Source organism: Ostreococcus tauri (assembly GCF_000214015.3).
Source record: "Ostreococcus tauri WGS project CAID00000000 data, contig chromosome 08, whole genome shotgun sequence".
Lineage (NCBI taxonomy): Eukaryota > Viridiplantae > Chlorophyta > Mamiellophyceae > Mamiellales > Bathycoccaceae > Ostreococcus > Ostreococcus tauri.
This window is the reverse complement of record NC_014433.2, coordinates 543,076-557,845: the sequence shown is the minus strand read 5'-3', so window position 1 is coordinate 557,845 and position 14,770 is coordinate 543,076. Positions and strand designations below refer to the sequence as shown.

The 14,770-nt window shown below is 61.2% G+C and overlaps 9 protein-coding genes across 9 annotated transcripts in view; 6 read left to right on the top strand and 3 right to left on the bottom strand.

Moving 5' to 3' along the window:
• Positions 1-37: 37 nt before the first annotated feature.
• OT_ostta08g03280 (unnamed product) lies at positions 38-1,111 on the top strand (the record flags this gene model as incomplete). The annotated part of the gene is made up of 1 exon (XM_022983634.1): positions 38-1,111. One exon carries the CDS (start codon positions 38-40, stop codon positions 1,109-1,111), a length of 1,074 nt encoding a protein of 357 aa, XP_022841032.1.
• A 164-nt stretch (positions 1,112-1,275) lies between these two features.
• On the top strand, positions 1,276-3,174 carry OT_ostta08g03270 (Lipase, class 3; the record flags this gene model as incomplete). Its single annotated transcript, XM_022983633.1, has 1 exon — positions 1,276-3,174. The coding sequence occupies one exon, from the start codon at positions 1,276-1,278 to the stop codon at positions 3,172-3,174; it is 1,899 nt and encodes a 632-aa protein (XP_022841031.1).
• A 166-nt stretch (positions 3,175-3,340) lies between these two features.
• Positions 3,341-6,133, top strand: OT_ostta08g03260 (Tetratricopeptide repeat; the record flags this gene model as incomplete). Its single annotated transcript, XM_022983632.1, has 2 exons — positions 3,341-3,424; positions 3,566-6,133. 2 exons carry the CDS (start codon positions 3,341-3,343, stop codon positions 6,131-6,133), a joined length of 2,652 nt encoding a protein of 883 aa, XP_022841030.1.
• A 122-nt stretch (positions 6,134-6,255) lies between these two features.
• OT_ostta08g03250 (Squalene/phytoene synthase) lies at positions 6,256-7,194 on the top strand (the record flags this gene model as incomplete). The annotated part of the gene is made up of 1 exon (XM_003080837.2): positions 6,256-7,194. One exon carries the CDS (start codon positions 6,256-6,258, stop codon positions 7,192-7,194), a length of 939 nt encoding a protein of 312 aa, XP_003080885.2.
• A 184-nt stretch (positions 7,195-7,378) lies between these two features.
• On the bottom strand, positions 7,379-8,158 carry OT_ostta08g03240 (Translation elongation/initiation factor/Ribosomal, beta-barrel; the record flags this gene model as incomplete). Its single annotated transcript, XM_022983631.1, has 2 exons — positions 7,379-7,685; positions 8,136-8,158. The coding sequence occupies 2 exons, from the start codon at positions 8,156-8,158 to the stop codon at positions 7,379-7,381; spliced, it is 330 nt and encodes a 109-aa protein (XP_022841029.1).
• Positions 8,159-8,860: 702 nt separating this feature from the next.
• On the top strand, positions 8,861-10,576 carry OT_ostta08g03230 (Helicase, C-terminal; the record flags this gene model as incomplete). Its single annotated transcript, XM_003080836.1, has 1 exon — positions 8,861-10,576. One exon carries the CDS (start codon positions 8,861-8,863, stop codon positions 10,574-10,576), a length of 1,716 nt encoding a protein of 571 aa, XP_003080884.1.
• A 257-nt stretch (positions 10,577-10,833) lies between these two features.
• On the top strand, positions 10,834-11,019 carry OT_ostta08g03220 (unnamed product; the record flags this gene model as incomplete). The annotated part of the gene is made up of 1 exon (XM_003080835.1): positions 10,834-11,019. The coding sequence occupies one exon, from the start codon at positions 10,834-10,836 to the stop codon at positions 11,017-11,019; it is 186 nt and encodes a 61-aa protein (XP_003080883.1).
• Positions 11,020-11,113: 94 nt separating this feature from the next.
• On the bottom strand, positions 11,114-12,779 carry OT_ostta08g03210 (Peptidase S33; the record flags this gene model as incomplete). The annotated part of the gene is made up of 2 exons (XM_022983630.1): positions 11,114-12,451; positions 12,513-12,779. 2 exons carry the CDS (start codon positions 12,777-12,779, stop codon positions 11,114-11,116), a joined length of 1,605 nt encoding a protein of 534 aa, XP_022841028.1.
• Positions 12,780-12,879: 100 nt separating this feature from the next.
• OT_ostta08g03200 (LETM1-like) overlaps positions 12,880-14,770 on the bottom strand; it is a gene marked incomplete at both ends in the record, with an annotated part of 1,920 nt that continues 29 nt past the window's right edge. The window contains one exon of the mRNA XM_003080833.2: positions 12,880-14,770. This exon is cut by the window's right edge and continues 29 nt beyond it. Within this exon, the coding sequence (XP_003080881.2) occupies positions 12,880-14,770 (1,891 nt within the window).

The window sequence follows — 14,770 nt, the reverse complement described above, 5'->3', positions numbered from 1 at the left end:
AACGGGCGCGAACGAGCGCGCGGCGTCGACCGGGACGATGGGGTGGCGCGACGCCGCGCTCGCGGTGACCGCGGATGGGACGCTCGCGAATGGATCGAGGTGTCGCGCGCGGGCGCGGAGCGACGTCGAGGACGGCGCGGATCCGCGGCGGGCGAGGTGGGAGGTCGAGCTCGACGTCGAGCGATGCGCGGGGTCGGGTGACGCGACGTCGAGCGGGTTTCGGGCGTATCACGTGAACGCGGAGGCGAACACGGTCGCGCGCGAGGCGGCGTTGGAGCTCGGGAGCGCGCACGGGGATTTCGGGTTGGAGTTCACGCAGAGCGTCGTCGTGCGCGTCAGGGGGGGGGGAGGGGGGTTGTTGATGATTCCTTCGAAGGCGACGTGGTCGGTGGGGACGCCGACGACGCGGTTCGACGCGTTGAAGTATTCACTCGACGACGGGAACGGCGACGGGAACGGCGACGGGAACGGGACGGAAGAATCTTCGGAACGAGACGAGAAGAAGGCGAGCGCGAGGTTGGAAATTGACACGTTGCAGAGCAATGAAAAGCCCGCGACGCCGAGGACGCTCGCGGCGAAGGTGCAGTGGGCGCACGATTTCACCAAGCGCGGCGGCGGCGGCCCACTCGCGACGTTCACGGCGCACTCGAAACCGCCATCAACGTCGCCTCGCGCGCTCGATTTGAAAGTTCGAGCGACGACGAATACATTGTCGACGCACACCGCGCGCGTCACCGCGCGAGCGAAGATTGACGATGACACGCACGCGCAAATCGTCACCAAGACAAAATTTCAGCGCGCGTCGCACGGCGTCGATCTCGAGCTCGGTCGTGCCTTCGCCCGAGACGCCGCAAGGGCCAAGATTGTCCTGCAATACTCTATTCCTTCGGGCAAGCGCGGTGCACGCGTGACCGCTGAGGACGGGAAATGGTCTTCGTACTCCGCGCGCCTGGCGCGAGACGAGTACAAAATCGAAGCCAAGTTTGCGCTTCGTCACATCCTTGAGGTCCGTCTCGGTGCCAAGTACGATCGCTCCGAGCGCGTGAGTACAACCCACTCAAAACCCAAATCCGACGCCTTCGTCGCGTTCGGCCTAGCCTTAGAGTCGTAGACGCTGTGATCCCGCAAGACGCCGCTCGCTTCGTCGGTCGCGCCCGCGTTCAGCGCTCCACGACACACAACCTCACAACGCGCCGCTCGGGCGAGACGCGGCGCGGCGTCCTCGGACGTCCCGCGCCGCGTCCCAGGCGCGATACGAACGGCCTGGTGCCCGAAATGTCGCCGAACGCGAACGACGCAGCGTCTCAGCGCGTGACACCTCCGGCACAGAATCGCCCCTCACGCGCGCACCACACCGCGGGATGGCTCGAGCTCGAGCGCGCTCTGCGCACGGTCTATATAGGGGTCGTTCGTGAGCTGAGACAGGTCGGGGTGGTCGGCATGGCGACGCTAGACCCGATGGCTGGGATGATGCTCTGGCGCGAGCAGCGAAACGCGCGACGCGAACGGAGACGAGCGGCGAAGGAGTTGGGTGAGCGCGGCGGTGGGGGGACGAGCGCGGAACGAAGTGACGTCGTGAGTCTCGAGGCGTTGAGGGAGTTGCGGTCGGCGGTGCGGTACGCGATCGGGGCGTACGGCACCGGTTCGGCGCTGGTGAGCGACGCTTCGTTGCGAGAGAAGTGGAAGAGTTTAGAGAGAAGGGGTGACGCCGGGGGGGAGTGGGCGCACGCTCGAGCGACAGAGGCGTGCGCGAAGGCGTGTGGAATAGATAAGGAGGACGTCGTTGAGGCGGAGTGGATGGGGAAGGAGTTCGCGCCGAGCTCGTTCGTGGCGGTGGATCGAGACGAGGAGCGAGTCGTGCTCTCGGTGCGAGGGACGTGGGAGTTTCATGACGCTTTGACGGACGTGAACAGCGAAAGCGTGCGATTTTTAGGTGGCTGGGCGCACGCTGGGATGGTGGCGTCAGCGTGGCAGATCGCGAAACGGATGCTTCCTGCGGTGGCGCGGTCCATGAAAAAGCACCCAACGTTTAATTTTCTCATCACGGGACACAGCATGGGCGGCGGTGTCGCCGCGTGTATCGCGATGTTGATGCACAGTGAAGACGGGGACATCGAGGCGGTCGCGCGAGGGGCAATGAGCGACGTGGACGAGCAGGAAGTACTGGAAATTTTGCGTCGCCTCGCGTCTTGCAGGTGCGTGTGCATCGCCGCTCCGAGCGTCAGTAGCATGGATCTTAGCGATACCGCGAGCGAGTACATCACATGCGTCGTCGCCGGCGCCGATGTGATACCGCGTTTGTGCCACGCGTCTGTTCGTCGACTTTTGCGTCGATTGAATCGCGCAGCGCCATCGCACGCAGTGTTCCGAGCTGTATCCTCAGCGCTCGGAGGCAGGGACAGACCAGGGAACGAGACAGAGAACGCCGAAGGCGAACGAGCAAACGATGGTTCGAGAGATGTCCCAAGCCTTAGTCAAGACGAGTCGACGTCCCCCGTGAGAAGGGTTCCAGAAGACGCTCGAAAGTGCCAGGGAGATTGGATTGACGTCGCGGACGTCGATGGACTCGAGCTTCGTGATCACTCAGCGAGCGATTTTATGGTTCAGCCTGGGAGAGTGATTCATCTCGACTACGTGCGCACGGACACCCCGATAGCGGAGTACAAGCATCCAACAGCGTTCACGGACGTGGTGCTCGATCCTTACATGATGCTCGATCACATCCCGGGCGTGTACCAAGCAGCCGTGAAGACTATTCACGACCGCGTCGCCGCCGGCGGTTCAGCCTGGATGAATCACGACGATTCGGACGACGAGGATCTGAATGACAACGAAATCGACGAGGAAGACCCTCTGAGTACGCTCCTCAGGGCTGAGACCGTTCGCGCGCGCGCGCGGGAGGGTTGGCGCTCAGTCCGAAACTTTCTTGGCATCGACGACTCGAGTGCGGACGAACCGGAAGCGACCGGGATCGTTGACACTGAACCGCCAAGCATCACGGCACCGTCGCCGCAATTATCTTCATACCCGACCGTGGACACATCGGACGAGGACATACCCGATTATTTCGGCGAAGACGCTCGAGCACGCGCAACGCACCACCGACCGTGCGGCCGCCGACCACCTGAGGACAAAACCACCTCCAATCCCTGGGACTGGCTCGCTAGTCCCTGATGTAAAACCCGCACCGATCGCCCATTCATCGCTGTATATTTCAATCACTGATCTCGCCGATCGAGCTGAAAGTCTATCCCGACCGATTGCATCCACCCGTCAAACGCGCCTCCCGTTTGGAGGCGCGTTTGACTGACTGTTGACCGCGCCCTCGCGTCTCCACATCATGACGCGCGACCGCGATCGAGCGCACGCGCACGCTCCGCCCGCTCGCGAGCTCGAATACGATATTGTCGATGCGTCGAGCGAAGTGCGTCATCGAAAGTAAACGGAGACGTGGTGACGCGCGCGCGTGATGACTTCGTTTGATTTCGATTGAATTTGAAATTCATCAAAACTTTGACACTCGGCGCGACGTGTACTGACGTGAAGGACGATTTTATTCAATCAGGCGGCGGGTCATCCGGCGACAGAGCTGCACGTGCGCGACGGTGCTCGATCTCGCGGGTGGGAGACGGCGCGCTCGGCGAGTTTCCCAGCCAGAGTCTCGGCCCGGTTGAGAGCGCCGAGCGACATTCGACAGTTACGAGTACTTTCACACGAGTCGAAGATCGCGTCGAGTGCTCGAGTGAGCGTGGTATGCGTCGATAGAGAGACCGGTGGGGTCATCGTGAAACGTTTGGGGACGCTGAGGTTCGATAGTAACGCGGAGAGCGGGTACCGGGCGAGAGAACTGAAGACTGTGCACGTCAACGTGAAGGATGCGACTGAGGTGCGGTTGGAGTTCCCGGGGTGTCACGAGAACTCGAGAAACGATGGACGCCAGGTCGGTTTGATGGCGCTGACGATCGTTGGCGAGCCCAGCGTCGGGTTCGAGCGAGGTCGGGAGGTCAACGGTGAGCAAGCACCACTCTTAGGACGCCGAGTCGTGAATCCGCTCGATGTGGACACTGAGGTGGACGCGGTGACGGCGGAGAAGATTCGCGAGGTATCGATGCGCAAAGAACGCGCAGTGAACGCGGAGGATTATGACGAGGCAAAGCGCTTGCGCGACGTCATCAACAAGCTTCGAGAATTTGGCGTCAAGGTGAAGGTTTTGCAAGAGGAAAAGCTGCGAGCCGTTGACGCGGAGGATTATGATGAGGCAAAACGACTGAAAATCGAGATCGACAAGATGCGATCGAGTGGTTACGAAGAAGTTTTCGTGGTGCCGTCGCCTCGTCCGTTGAGTGCGCGCGCGCCATCGCCAAGTGCGCCCACCGTGGAGGAGGCGGTAGTGCTGCCTCCATCGACGTCCACAGCAACAGCTCGTCCGTCCTTTTCGTTTGACGACGTTCCTATTCGCTCAAATTACGCCGATACAATGCGTGCGATGGCAAAAGACGCGCATGTTTCTTCGGCCGGACGAGATGGCGCGCCGGATTCGCTAGAGCGCGTTGCGAGTAACGCTTCGTCCACACCGTCTGTACCTCGCTCGCGACCGCAGCCGCTCGATATTTCAAAATCGAACGACTCCGTCATCGACGTGAGCGTTGCTGGCATGAGCAACGACGAGGTGCCGGCGAAGGCAATCGGTCGGCGCGTGCCTCCCGAGCTCGAAGCCGAGGCGGCAGCGTTTTTCGAGGAGGAGGAAGGGGAGAAGGCGGCAATCGTGCAAGCTGAGAAGGACAAGGACAAGGAGGATCACGAACTCCCATCGCCTACGCCCCTATCACCGTCCGAGCAAGTAAATGCCGCACCGATCATCGCCGCATTTGGCGAGGAAGTCATCGTTCGGCTCTACGGCCAGGCTTGGGTGCATCGCGAGAGCGCATTGCAGGACATCAACGCACAACTCATCAACGCTTGGGAAAGTCCTGAGTCGTCAGTATTGTTCGAGTCGGATCCTCGCGAGACATTTCACTCGCTGTGTAAGACGCTCGGCGATAGATTATTCAACGATAAGGTCGCGAATGTCACCGGTGCGGCCGCTATTACGCTCGCTTCCGCGGCGAAGGCGTTCGCGCAGCGCGTTTCTGCTCGTGATGTGCGAGACGCCGTGGGAGACTCAATCTCGCTCTTGGTGGACAAGCTCGGCGATACTAATCCCAGATTACGTGAGAGTATCAGAGAAGCGATGCACGCGTTCGCGTCTGATTCCCCGGGTGGGGTCTCGATCCTTGCACACGCTCTCTGTAAGCCCGTGCAGAAGCTCAGCGTGTGGCGCGTGCTCACAGGAAGGCTGACGTTACTTGTTGAACTTATTCCGACGTATGGTTTGGACGCGCCGGAGAAGGAAAATTCGTTCGCGCTTGAGCAAGTGATGAAGTTTGCGACGAAGTGCTTCGATAGCGCCAACGGTGAAGCGCGAAGCATGGCGGTGAAGGTTGTTTTGGCGTGCGTGGACATCGTCGGCAACAGAGTTCGAAGATATCTGCCGCGTACAATCAAGAGCGCCATAAGGGACGTCATTGAGAACGCTATCGACGAGAACGAAGATCCGTACGATCTCCGCGGGCGAAGTCAGAGCAAGTCCCCCAAGGCGCATGTCGCGGCGTACATGACGCCCTCGGCCACTCCGAAGTCTCCGCCTCGCCATGCGGATCAAGGCATGGACTGGAACGAACCATCCCCTAGCCCGAGGGACGATGTGCCCCCGGAGTTGGCCGCGAATGCGACGATGTTAGAGCGCGAGATCACGCGACGCATCGAAATGCACGGTGAGATGCATGCAGAAGTCGCGGCGGCGATGAACGACCTTGCCACGCTTTACAGCGAGAATGAAAACTTTGCCAGAGCTCAGGCTTTGTTCGAGCGCGCGCTGGCGATTCAAGAATCCACTCTCGGTGTCGAGCATCCCGAAACAGTGCAAACGCTCACGGACCTCGCGATCTGCCACCTCGATCGAGAGGACAACCGCGTCGGTCGCCCGCTTCTCCAGCGCGCGCTCGAGCTGCAGCAAAACATTCTCGGCCCAGAGCACCCGGACGTCGTCGCCATTCGCGACGTCCTCGCCTCGCTCATCGACGACGAAGATTAGCGCGCGTTTACATCGAGTTGTTATTAGAAGCCCCCCCCTTTCGCGATTCGCACTGTCTCTCGTCGCGTCGCGCACGATGACAGTTGAGCGCAAGTTCTCCCGTACGCACCGCACATCTCGTCATGTCCGCGACCACCGTCCGACGCCTCGCCGTCGCTTCCACGGTACGAACATACGCCGTAGACGCCGTCGATGATCTCAGAGCCGCGCTGCGCCACTGCGTCGAGGTGGTTCGAGCGAGAGATTACGAAACCTATCTCTGCACTTTGGCTCTCCCTCGCGCGCTCGCCCCGGCCGCGTTCGCCATCAGAGCGCTGAATTGCGAGACAGGGTCCATTGTGGGATCGGCATCTTCGAGCGACGCGGCGGTGGCGCGGCTGATGTGGTGGAGCGACGCGTTGGTGGGCGACGACGAAGGACCGGGCGGGACGCCGGCGCATCCAGTCGCGCGGGCGGTCGCGGCGACGCTCGGGCCGGAGCCGAGCGCGCGGGCGCGGACGTGGTTAAAGAGGATGGTTGAGGCGAGGATTCGAGACGCGAGGGAGGATGGGCCACCGAGGGAGATTATTGATTTGGAACGGTACGCGAGCGACGCACACGGGAGCGCGATGACGCTCGCGTTGGACGCGTGCGGGATCAGGAACACGGACGCGGATCACGCGGCCAGTCATCTCGGGAAGGCGATTGGATTGAGTGCATTACTGCGCGGGACGACGGCGCACTCGCGTCAGAGGCGATGTTACCTTCCGATTGACGTCTGCGCGCGCCACGGCGTGAGCACGGAGAGCGTCTATCGCATGGAACCGAGCGAGGGCGTGCGAAGCGCGGCGCACGAGGTGGCGTGCGCGGCGAAGGCGCACTTAGACAGCGCTCGCGCGATGACGGAACGAGTTCCGAAGGAGGCCAAGCCGTTCTTCTTACAAGCGGTGACGGTTGGACGGTACCTAGACGCGCTCGAGGCGCGAGACTTTGACGTCTTCGACGAAACCGTCGCCAAGGGCGGCGCGCCGCTCGCGACTCAGGGCGCGATCGCGTGGCATGCGTTTCGAGGGACGTATTAGAACATTAGGCAGCGCACGCATTAGCGTTCGCGACGTCGATCGATGGGCGAACGAAGTAGTTTTAGTGTGAACGTGAAAAATTTTCATCACATTCAGGTGTCTACCTCCTCAAACGGCCTCGGTCGACTCTAGCGTCTCCCACGGCGTCCACGTCGCAACTTCTAACACTTAGACTTCCTAACATTTAGATGTTGGACGGGTAAAGCATGCATCGCACCTTACCGCCGATCGAGTTGGACGGCAAGTGCTTCTTGAACTTGGCCCGCACGACGCCGCTCGGCCCGTGCGCCCGAGTCACCTTGCCCCAGATCGTTCGGAACGCCGTCCCCTGCTTCTTCGTCTTCGCCTTGTACACGTAGCACAGCTTCTTACCCGCGTAGAACGTGGTAGACGGAGCATCGCTGACGCCCTCCAGCTTGATCAACGACGTGTGGTTGTATTGGTTCGTGCGCGCGCGCTTGTAACCCAAAATCAACCCGCGCACGTACAGTCTGCGTGTTTTTAACAGTCGAAGCGCGTTCGTCAGTCGTCGCGTTCGAGTAATCCGTCGCACGTAATATGATTCCTTCCATCGACCGACGCATCACGTCCACCGATCGCCGCGCGCGTCGCCGAGACCTCCTCCCTCGAGTCCGCCCGTCGATGCGCTTTAGGGTCTCACGCGCGCGCATCCTTCGTCCCAATCACACCGCGCGCATCCCTCGTCTCCGCCCACGCGCGCGCACCAGTCGCCGGCACGTAAACCATCGATACATCCCCGACCTCGTCCATCGCGCGCGCGTCCATCGCGATCGCGAATCCTTCGTCCGTCTCCACCGCGCGCCGTGGTCGAAACCCCAAACGATGACGATCCCGCGCCCCGCCAGCGCGCCCGCCCACCCACGCGCGCGCCGCGTCGACCGTCCGCGCCGTCGCGTCGAACGCGCGTCGCGTCGACGCACCTCGTCGGCTCGCCCTTGGCCATCGTGCGCGCGTCGTACAGAGACGGATCGATCGCGTCGCGCGCGCGATTCGTCGAGGGCGTCGCCGTGGGTGGCGTCGACGCTAGGTTGGGTAAAATCTGAATCACCTTCTACATCACCACCCGAAACACGGTGATTTGAATCACCTTCACCACCCATGGAAGGTGATTTAACCTTTCGAGCTCGCACGAACCGTTTCGACGTGGGGTGCTAGGGTTCGAACAGTGACGCAATGTACTTATCATCACTGTATTTCCTCGACACCGGTGACGAAATGTCGTATTATCAGTCACATGATGTCTATCACTGTAAATATCAGAAAAATGATAGGCTTTACATACACGCACTATGAAATCACCTTCTAAATCACCACAAGGTGATTTGAAATCACCATCACCACCCATAGAAGGTGATTTACCCAACCTAGGAAGTGGACGCCCCGGGCGGGCGGGCGCGCGTGGGCGTGTACATAGGTATCACGTGACTATTTCTATGAATACAAACATAGTACTATAGACACTAATAATATCATGTAGAGCGGTGATACGTCATGGCTCTGTTTGAATCAATGTACGACGCGCGCGTGGACGCCACCACCCCGTGTGGGCGAACAGTCTGACATGGCACACGTCCACGCGCAGGCCCGCGACCGCGATCGCGCCTCGACGACGCGCCCGCGTCGCACGCGCGCGCGCGGACGCGCGATGGGATACGTGCCCCCGCACCTGCGAGGCGGCGGCGACGCGAACGCGAACGCGAGCGCGGGCGACGGGCGAGACCACGGACGCGGGAGTGGGCATCGGGACGACCGAGGGCCGCCGCCGGGTCGACGGCTCGACGACCGCGACGCCGCGCGCGGCGATGGACGCGGCGGTGGGGCGGCACGCGGTGGGGCGCACGCGCCGGTGTTCGCGGCGTGGCGACCGAGCGCCCGGGCGGAGGCGCTCACGACGGCGCAGGCGACGGAGATTCGCGAACGCTTGGGGGTGACCGTGGACGTCGAGGACGGCGAGCCGGAGGCGCCGAGCGCGATCGAATCTTTCGAGGACATGGAGTTGAAGAGGGATATTCTGGCGGACATTAAGTTCAGAGAGTACGATAAGCCGTCGCCGATTCAGGCGCAGGCGATTCCGGTGATCCTGAGCGGTCGGGACGTCTTGGGGTGCGCGGAGACGGGGAGCGGTAAGACGGCGGCGTTTTCGATTCCGATGATTCAACACGCGCTGAATCAAGCGCCGCTGAGGCAAGGGGACGGGCCGTTCGCGATCGTGATGGCGCCGACGCGGGAGTTGGCGCAGCAAATCGAGACGGAGGCGAAGACGTTCACGCGAAGCTCCAAGGGGTTTAGAACGGCCATTATCGTCGGTGGGACGAACATGAGCGAGCAACGAAGCATGTTGCGAGGCGGAGTGCAGATCGTCGTCGCCACCCCGGGTCGCTTGATCGATCACTTGCAGCAAGGGAATACAAACCTAGCCCGAGTGTCCTTTGTCGTCCTCGACGAAGCCGATCGCATGCTCGACATGGGTTTCGAGCCGCAGATCCGCGAGGTACTGATGAACTTGCCCAAGCCGCATCAAACGCTTCTATTCTCGGCGACGATGCCAGTCGAAGTCGAGGCTTTGGCCGCTGACTACCTGAATAAGCCTGTCAAGGTGAAGGTGGGCCAAACGAGCGCTCCCACGGCAAACGTGTCCCAGCAACTCGAAAAGGTTGTGGACGCCGAAAAGGTGGATAGACTCGTCACCATGCTGATAAGTGAGCAGCGCGAGGCGCAGAAGCTCGGCCACAGCATGCCCATGACTGTGGTGTTCGTTGAGCGTAAGCACCGCGCTGACGAGATCGCCGAGCTCCTGAACGCGGAGAATGTGTCCGCCGCTGCGCTTCACGGCGGTCGCTCGCAGGGTGAGCGTGAGGCGGCACTTCACGATTACAAAACGGGTCGATGCTCCGTGCTCGTCGCCACCGATGTTGCCGCTCGCGGTTTGGATGTGAAGGGCGTCGCCCACGTCGTCAACCTCGATTTACCGCGTAACTTTGAAGACTACGTCCACCGCATCGGTCGTACCGGTCGCGCCGGTATGTCTGGGCGATCGACATCCTTCTACACCGACCGTGACTCGTTCATCGTGGCTCAAATCAAGCGCGCGCTGATGGAGCTCGAGGCTGGCAACGCTTTCGCCTTTGCCACCGGTCGCGAGGCTCGCGCCAAGGAACGCGAGGAGGCCAGGGCCTGGCGCGAGGGCAAGCAGCACGAGGCTGCCGTCGTCGAGACCGAGGGCGGGGTCACCATCACCGTCGAGGACAAGTTCAAGCACATGATGGTAAGCGCGCCCGTCGCCGCACCGGGCGCCGCCGCGCCCGCCGCCGGCGTCGCCGACGACGCCTGGGGCGATGGATCCGACGACGACGCCTGGTAAAATCCGTTGAAATTAGCCACGCGATCGTTCGCGATCGCGTCGTTTTGCGATTAGTTCCACCGCGCGGTGCTTTGTCATCGCCCACGTTCCGTTGCACCGCTCCGCGACTCGGTCACGCGTTCACTCCCAACGCCTCACTCCACGACGACGACGCGCGCCGCGCTCGCGTTCGTCTCGTCGCGACGCACGCGTCATCCACCGCATCCGCGCCCCTCTCGAGCGCTTTCGACGGAGGACGCGACGCGACGGGGCGAAGGATGTCCCGCTCGCTCGTCGACGTCGCCTTTCGAGCGACGACGTTCGGATTGTTCGCCACCACGGTCGTCGCTGGCGGGTGGTTCGTCGCGACGGCGGCGAAGGGTTTCATGCACTACGCCGAGGCGAGCGAACGGGCGAAGCGTGCGGAGGGGGGCGGCGGTGAGGGAGTGAGCGCGCGACGGTAGGAGACGACGGACGGAGAGCGACGAGCGAGGCGGAAGGCGGAAGGCCGGCGAGGGTTGTTTTTAGATCAAATAGCGCGAATTTACATGTAAAAGATTAACGAATCGGGTCCTCGTCGCGGACGAAGGAGAGGAGCTTTCGGACGATGCGCTCGCCGTCCTCACGGATACCGGAGTGCATGTACTCGGACGTCGCCCACACGCGAGCGCCGTTAATCTTGGCGGCAGTTTCGGCGGCTAAATCGAAATCGACGAACATGTCTTCCACGTAACTGGCACACGCGACCGGGACCGTGTTCTTGGATAAAGCATTCGTGTCGTACAACTTGGGCCAGTGCTCATGTAGCAACAGAGCTCCGCGAATCTCTCGGTATTTCACGAGTGACGGAATGTCATTGAAGAAGTCATCGAACACCATCTCGCCCGTGAAATAACCTATATCAGGGTACGACTCATCTGCGCTGCCTGCCCAATCGCCCCGTCCATATGCCTTATCCGCAGCGCCGTAAGCGTTCGCACCGTTACAGTAAATGCTCTCATGAAGGATGGCGTACAATGGATTCGTCTCAAAGTGTCGAAAGGCGTTTTCGACCTCTATGAGAAACTTGTGAGTCAGGGGCTTCTCGAATGTGGACTCAGGTTCGACGTGTTCGAGAATGTAGTGCAGGCGTTCCATTCCCTGAGCGGTGCCGAGATTCGCGAAGCCAAGGGCTTGCACATGCGTGTGCGTAAGTTGACCTCCGCCAGGCAACGAAGTGCTCGCGTTTCTTATGTGCTCATGCAAATACTCGATTCGTTTCACGTCCGCAGGGAACCGCTTCCGAAATTTTTCGTTTTGCGTCTTCACGCGCTTCATCAGCCTAAGATACGCCTCGAACGCCGGCGCGTCCGCATCGATCAGAGGAGGTAGACCGCCGGTGAGGAGTGCCTCTTTCACACCTTCTGGATGAAACGACAGATACGTCGTGATGCAAAACCCACCAAAACTCTGACCCAATAACGTCCACTTCGTGTTTTCACCGAGAAACGTCTTGCGGAACAACTCGGCGTCTCGAACGATCGAGTCCGCCCTGAAGCACTTTAACAAGTGGACCCATTGTTCTGCCGCGTCGAAGCCGTCGGTACCGGCAACAATCAGAGTCGGACGCTCCAACTCATCCTCGGAAGAACGCGTCGGCCGAAGAATCTCCGCGTTACTCTTCCCAGTTCCGCGCTGATCCATGAGAAACACGCGATGATCCTTCGTAAGCTCTCCCAACCAACCGCTCGCCTCGGTCGGCCTCCCGCACTCGAACCCGGGTCCGCCCTGCAAGAATAACACGCACGGTAACCCCACGCGCTCCGCCGCGCTCGCGTTCCCTCTCTGCGCGCTCACCACCTCACGAAAGAACACTCGGATCGTGTGCTCGTCGTCCGCATCGTGCGCCAGCGGTGCCTGCGGCGAGTCGCGTCTCCGTCAGTCCTCGTCCTTCGCGCGAAGTCAACGACTGTCGCACCGTGAGGTAATGATCGCTCAGGTGCAATCCCTTGACGCGAAACGTCTCCGTGGTCACTACCTCGCCTGCGCGAGGAGGACGCGACGCGGACGACGCGACGTCGACACCATTGTTTGGACCGGCACGAAATTTATTCACTCTGTCAACAGCCCTTTCACCGCTCGCGCGCGCACGCTTGGGCGCTGGCATGACGCGCGCACGCGCTTTCGATGTGTGTGCGTTCGCTTGACGCGCGAGCGAGGTCGGGGTCAATCGCGCGGCGCGCATGCTAATGCGGTTTGGGATAACCGTCGCAACTGCGTTGTTGCGTCCGCTGGTGAATATTAAAAACCAACTCTAATGGGTTTTCCTAATAAAATGTGATCGACTAGTCGATCTTTTCGTTCATCAAATCCCCCTCGTCCTCCTCGTCCATGGTCTCCGTGATCTTGGACTCGGCTCGGCCGAGTTCCGCTCGAAGAGCGTCGACGCGGTTGTTGGCCTCGGAGAGGTCCGCTTCGGCAATGGCCGCCCCGCCGATCATCCCTCGCACCGTGCTCACGGCGGCGACGGCGCGTCGGATGGCTTCGGCCTCATTTGCCACGTCCGCCTCTTGCTCCGCCTTGGCCAGTTGCTCCTTGAGTTCTTCGTACTTTTGCATCAACTCTTGCCTGCGAGTGGTGAACTGAGACGGAAAGAGCTGCGGGAAATACTTTTGAATAAAGCCAAAGACCAACACGTGGCCGACGGGGGTGAGCGGAATCAAGAGAATGATAACGAATGGTACAAAGGTGAAGACGTCCAAAACTGTGCGACGTAAAAGTTGTACCTCGCGCGGGCGCAACGTCGTTCCAAAGGCTGCGCGCAAAAACAGGCGAGCGGACTGACCGATGTCGGTCCCCATCAGCGTGACGCCGCGCACGATGAACGTTATGGCCTCACGTACGGTCTCGGAAGCTTCTTCCACCGTGCGCGCAGCGCGCTCCTTCACCATTTCGAGCGACATCGTCGAGGTCGCGTCGTCATTCACGGCCAGACGCACCTTCATGTCCGGGATGTCCATCGCGAGCTTCCCAAGATCCTCGTCGTCAATCAGTTCGATCTGCTCGCGATCGACGAGCGAGATCAATCTTCGCAGCGAGAGATCCATGACACCGAACTCGGCCACCATGAGCTGTAAATCCGTGATCTCAGCCTTTGAGATCATGTCAGCCGGCGGAGTCGCGACTTCCTCCTCGAGCGCCAAGATGATGCGCTCCATCTCCATCTGCAGCGTTCGCACGGCGAAGACGCGTCTGAGCTCGGAAACCTTCTCATCGCTGGCGCGAATTTTCTCACCGAGCGCGACGCGTCCGAGCGCGTTGGATCCGCGTCCCTGCGCCAAGAGAGAGTCGCGAGCGCGCTGCGCCTCGATGAGCGCTTTATCGCGGTCCTGAACCTCCAGGGCCAAGCGCATGACTCGAGCCATACGTTTTTCGCGCTGCACCTTGGGCATCGGAAACGGTTTCAGCACCTCCGGAACGCCCTTGTCCCCGAGCTTGACGCCGTTGATGCGAGCCCAGACGCCTTTCGAATATTGCGCGACCTCTGAGAGCGACTCTCGCGGCTTCTCCTTGAGCTGGGTGATGCCGCCCCCGACAACCTCGGAAGCGCCCCCCAAGCGCCTAGATGCGAAGCGGCCAATCTTTCTTTGGAACGGTCGAAACGCCGAGCCAACTTGTCCGCCCTCGCCCTCCTCCTCTATCGCCGCCAAGAGCGCGGCGCGAGTGCGCTCCAACGCCGTCTCGGCCTCATCCACCGAGGCGTACGGGAGCAGAGCCAAGAGCTCGGCGTACCTCGCGTCGGCGCGCGCCTCGAACTCGGCGAACAGCGTGGATAATTTCGTTCTAGATTCCTCGGGATCCTCGAAGAGAGAGTCCCAACCGCGCAACGATAGCGTCTGCGGCGCCGCCTTGAGCTTGTCCCGCTCGAGCGCGAGCGCCTGGAGGGCGTCCACGAGATCCTCCAGCCCCCGCATCGCCCGCTCGAGCTCCTCACTCATCAATTCGTACTCCGTCAGCGCTCTGAGCTCGCTCCGAGTCATCGAATCCACCCCTTCCGCGAGCGTTCGATCGCACGCCACCGCCACCCCGTACAGCTCGCGCATCTGCGTCAGCGCCTCCAAACGATCCAACCGCTTCGCCGCATCCGCGCGCGCGACCCCATCGCTCCGCAACGACTCCCCACCCGCGCTCGACAACCGACTGAACGCGAACCCAGGGCTATTCGGATCCCCGAAC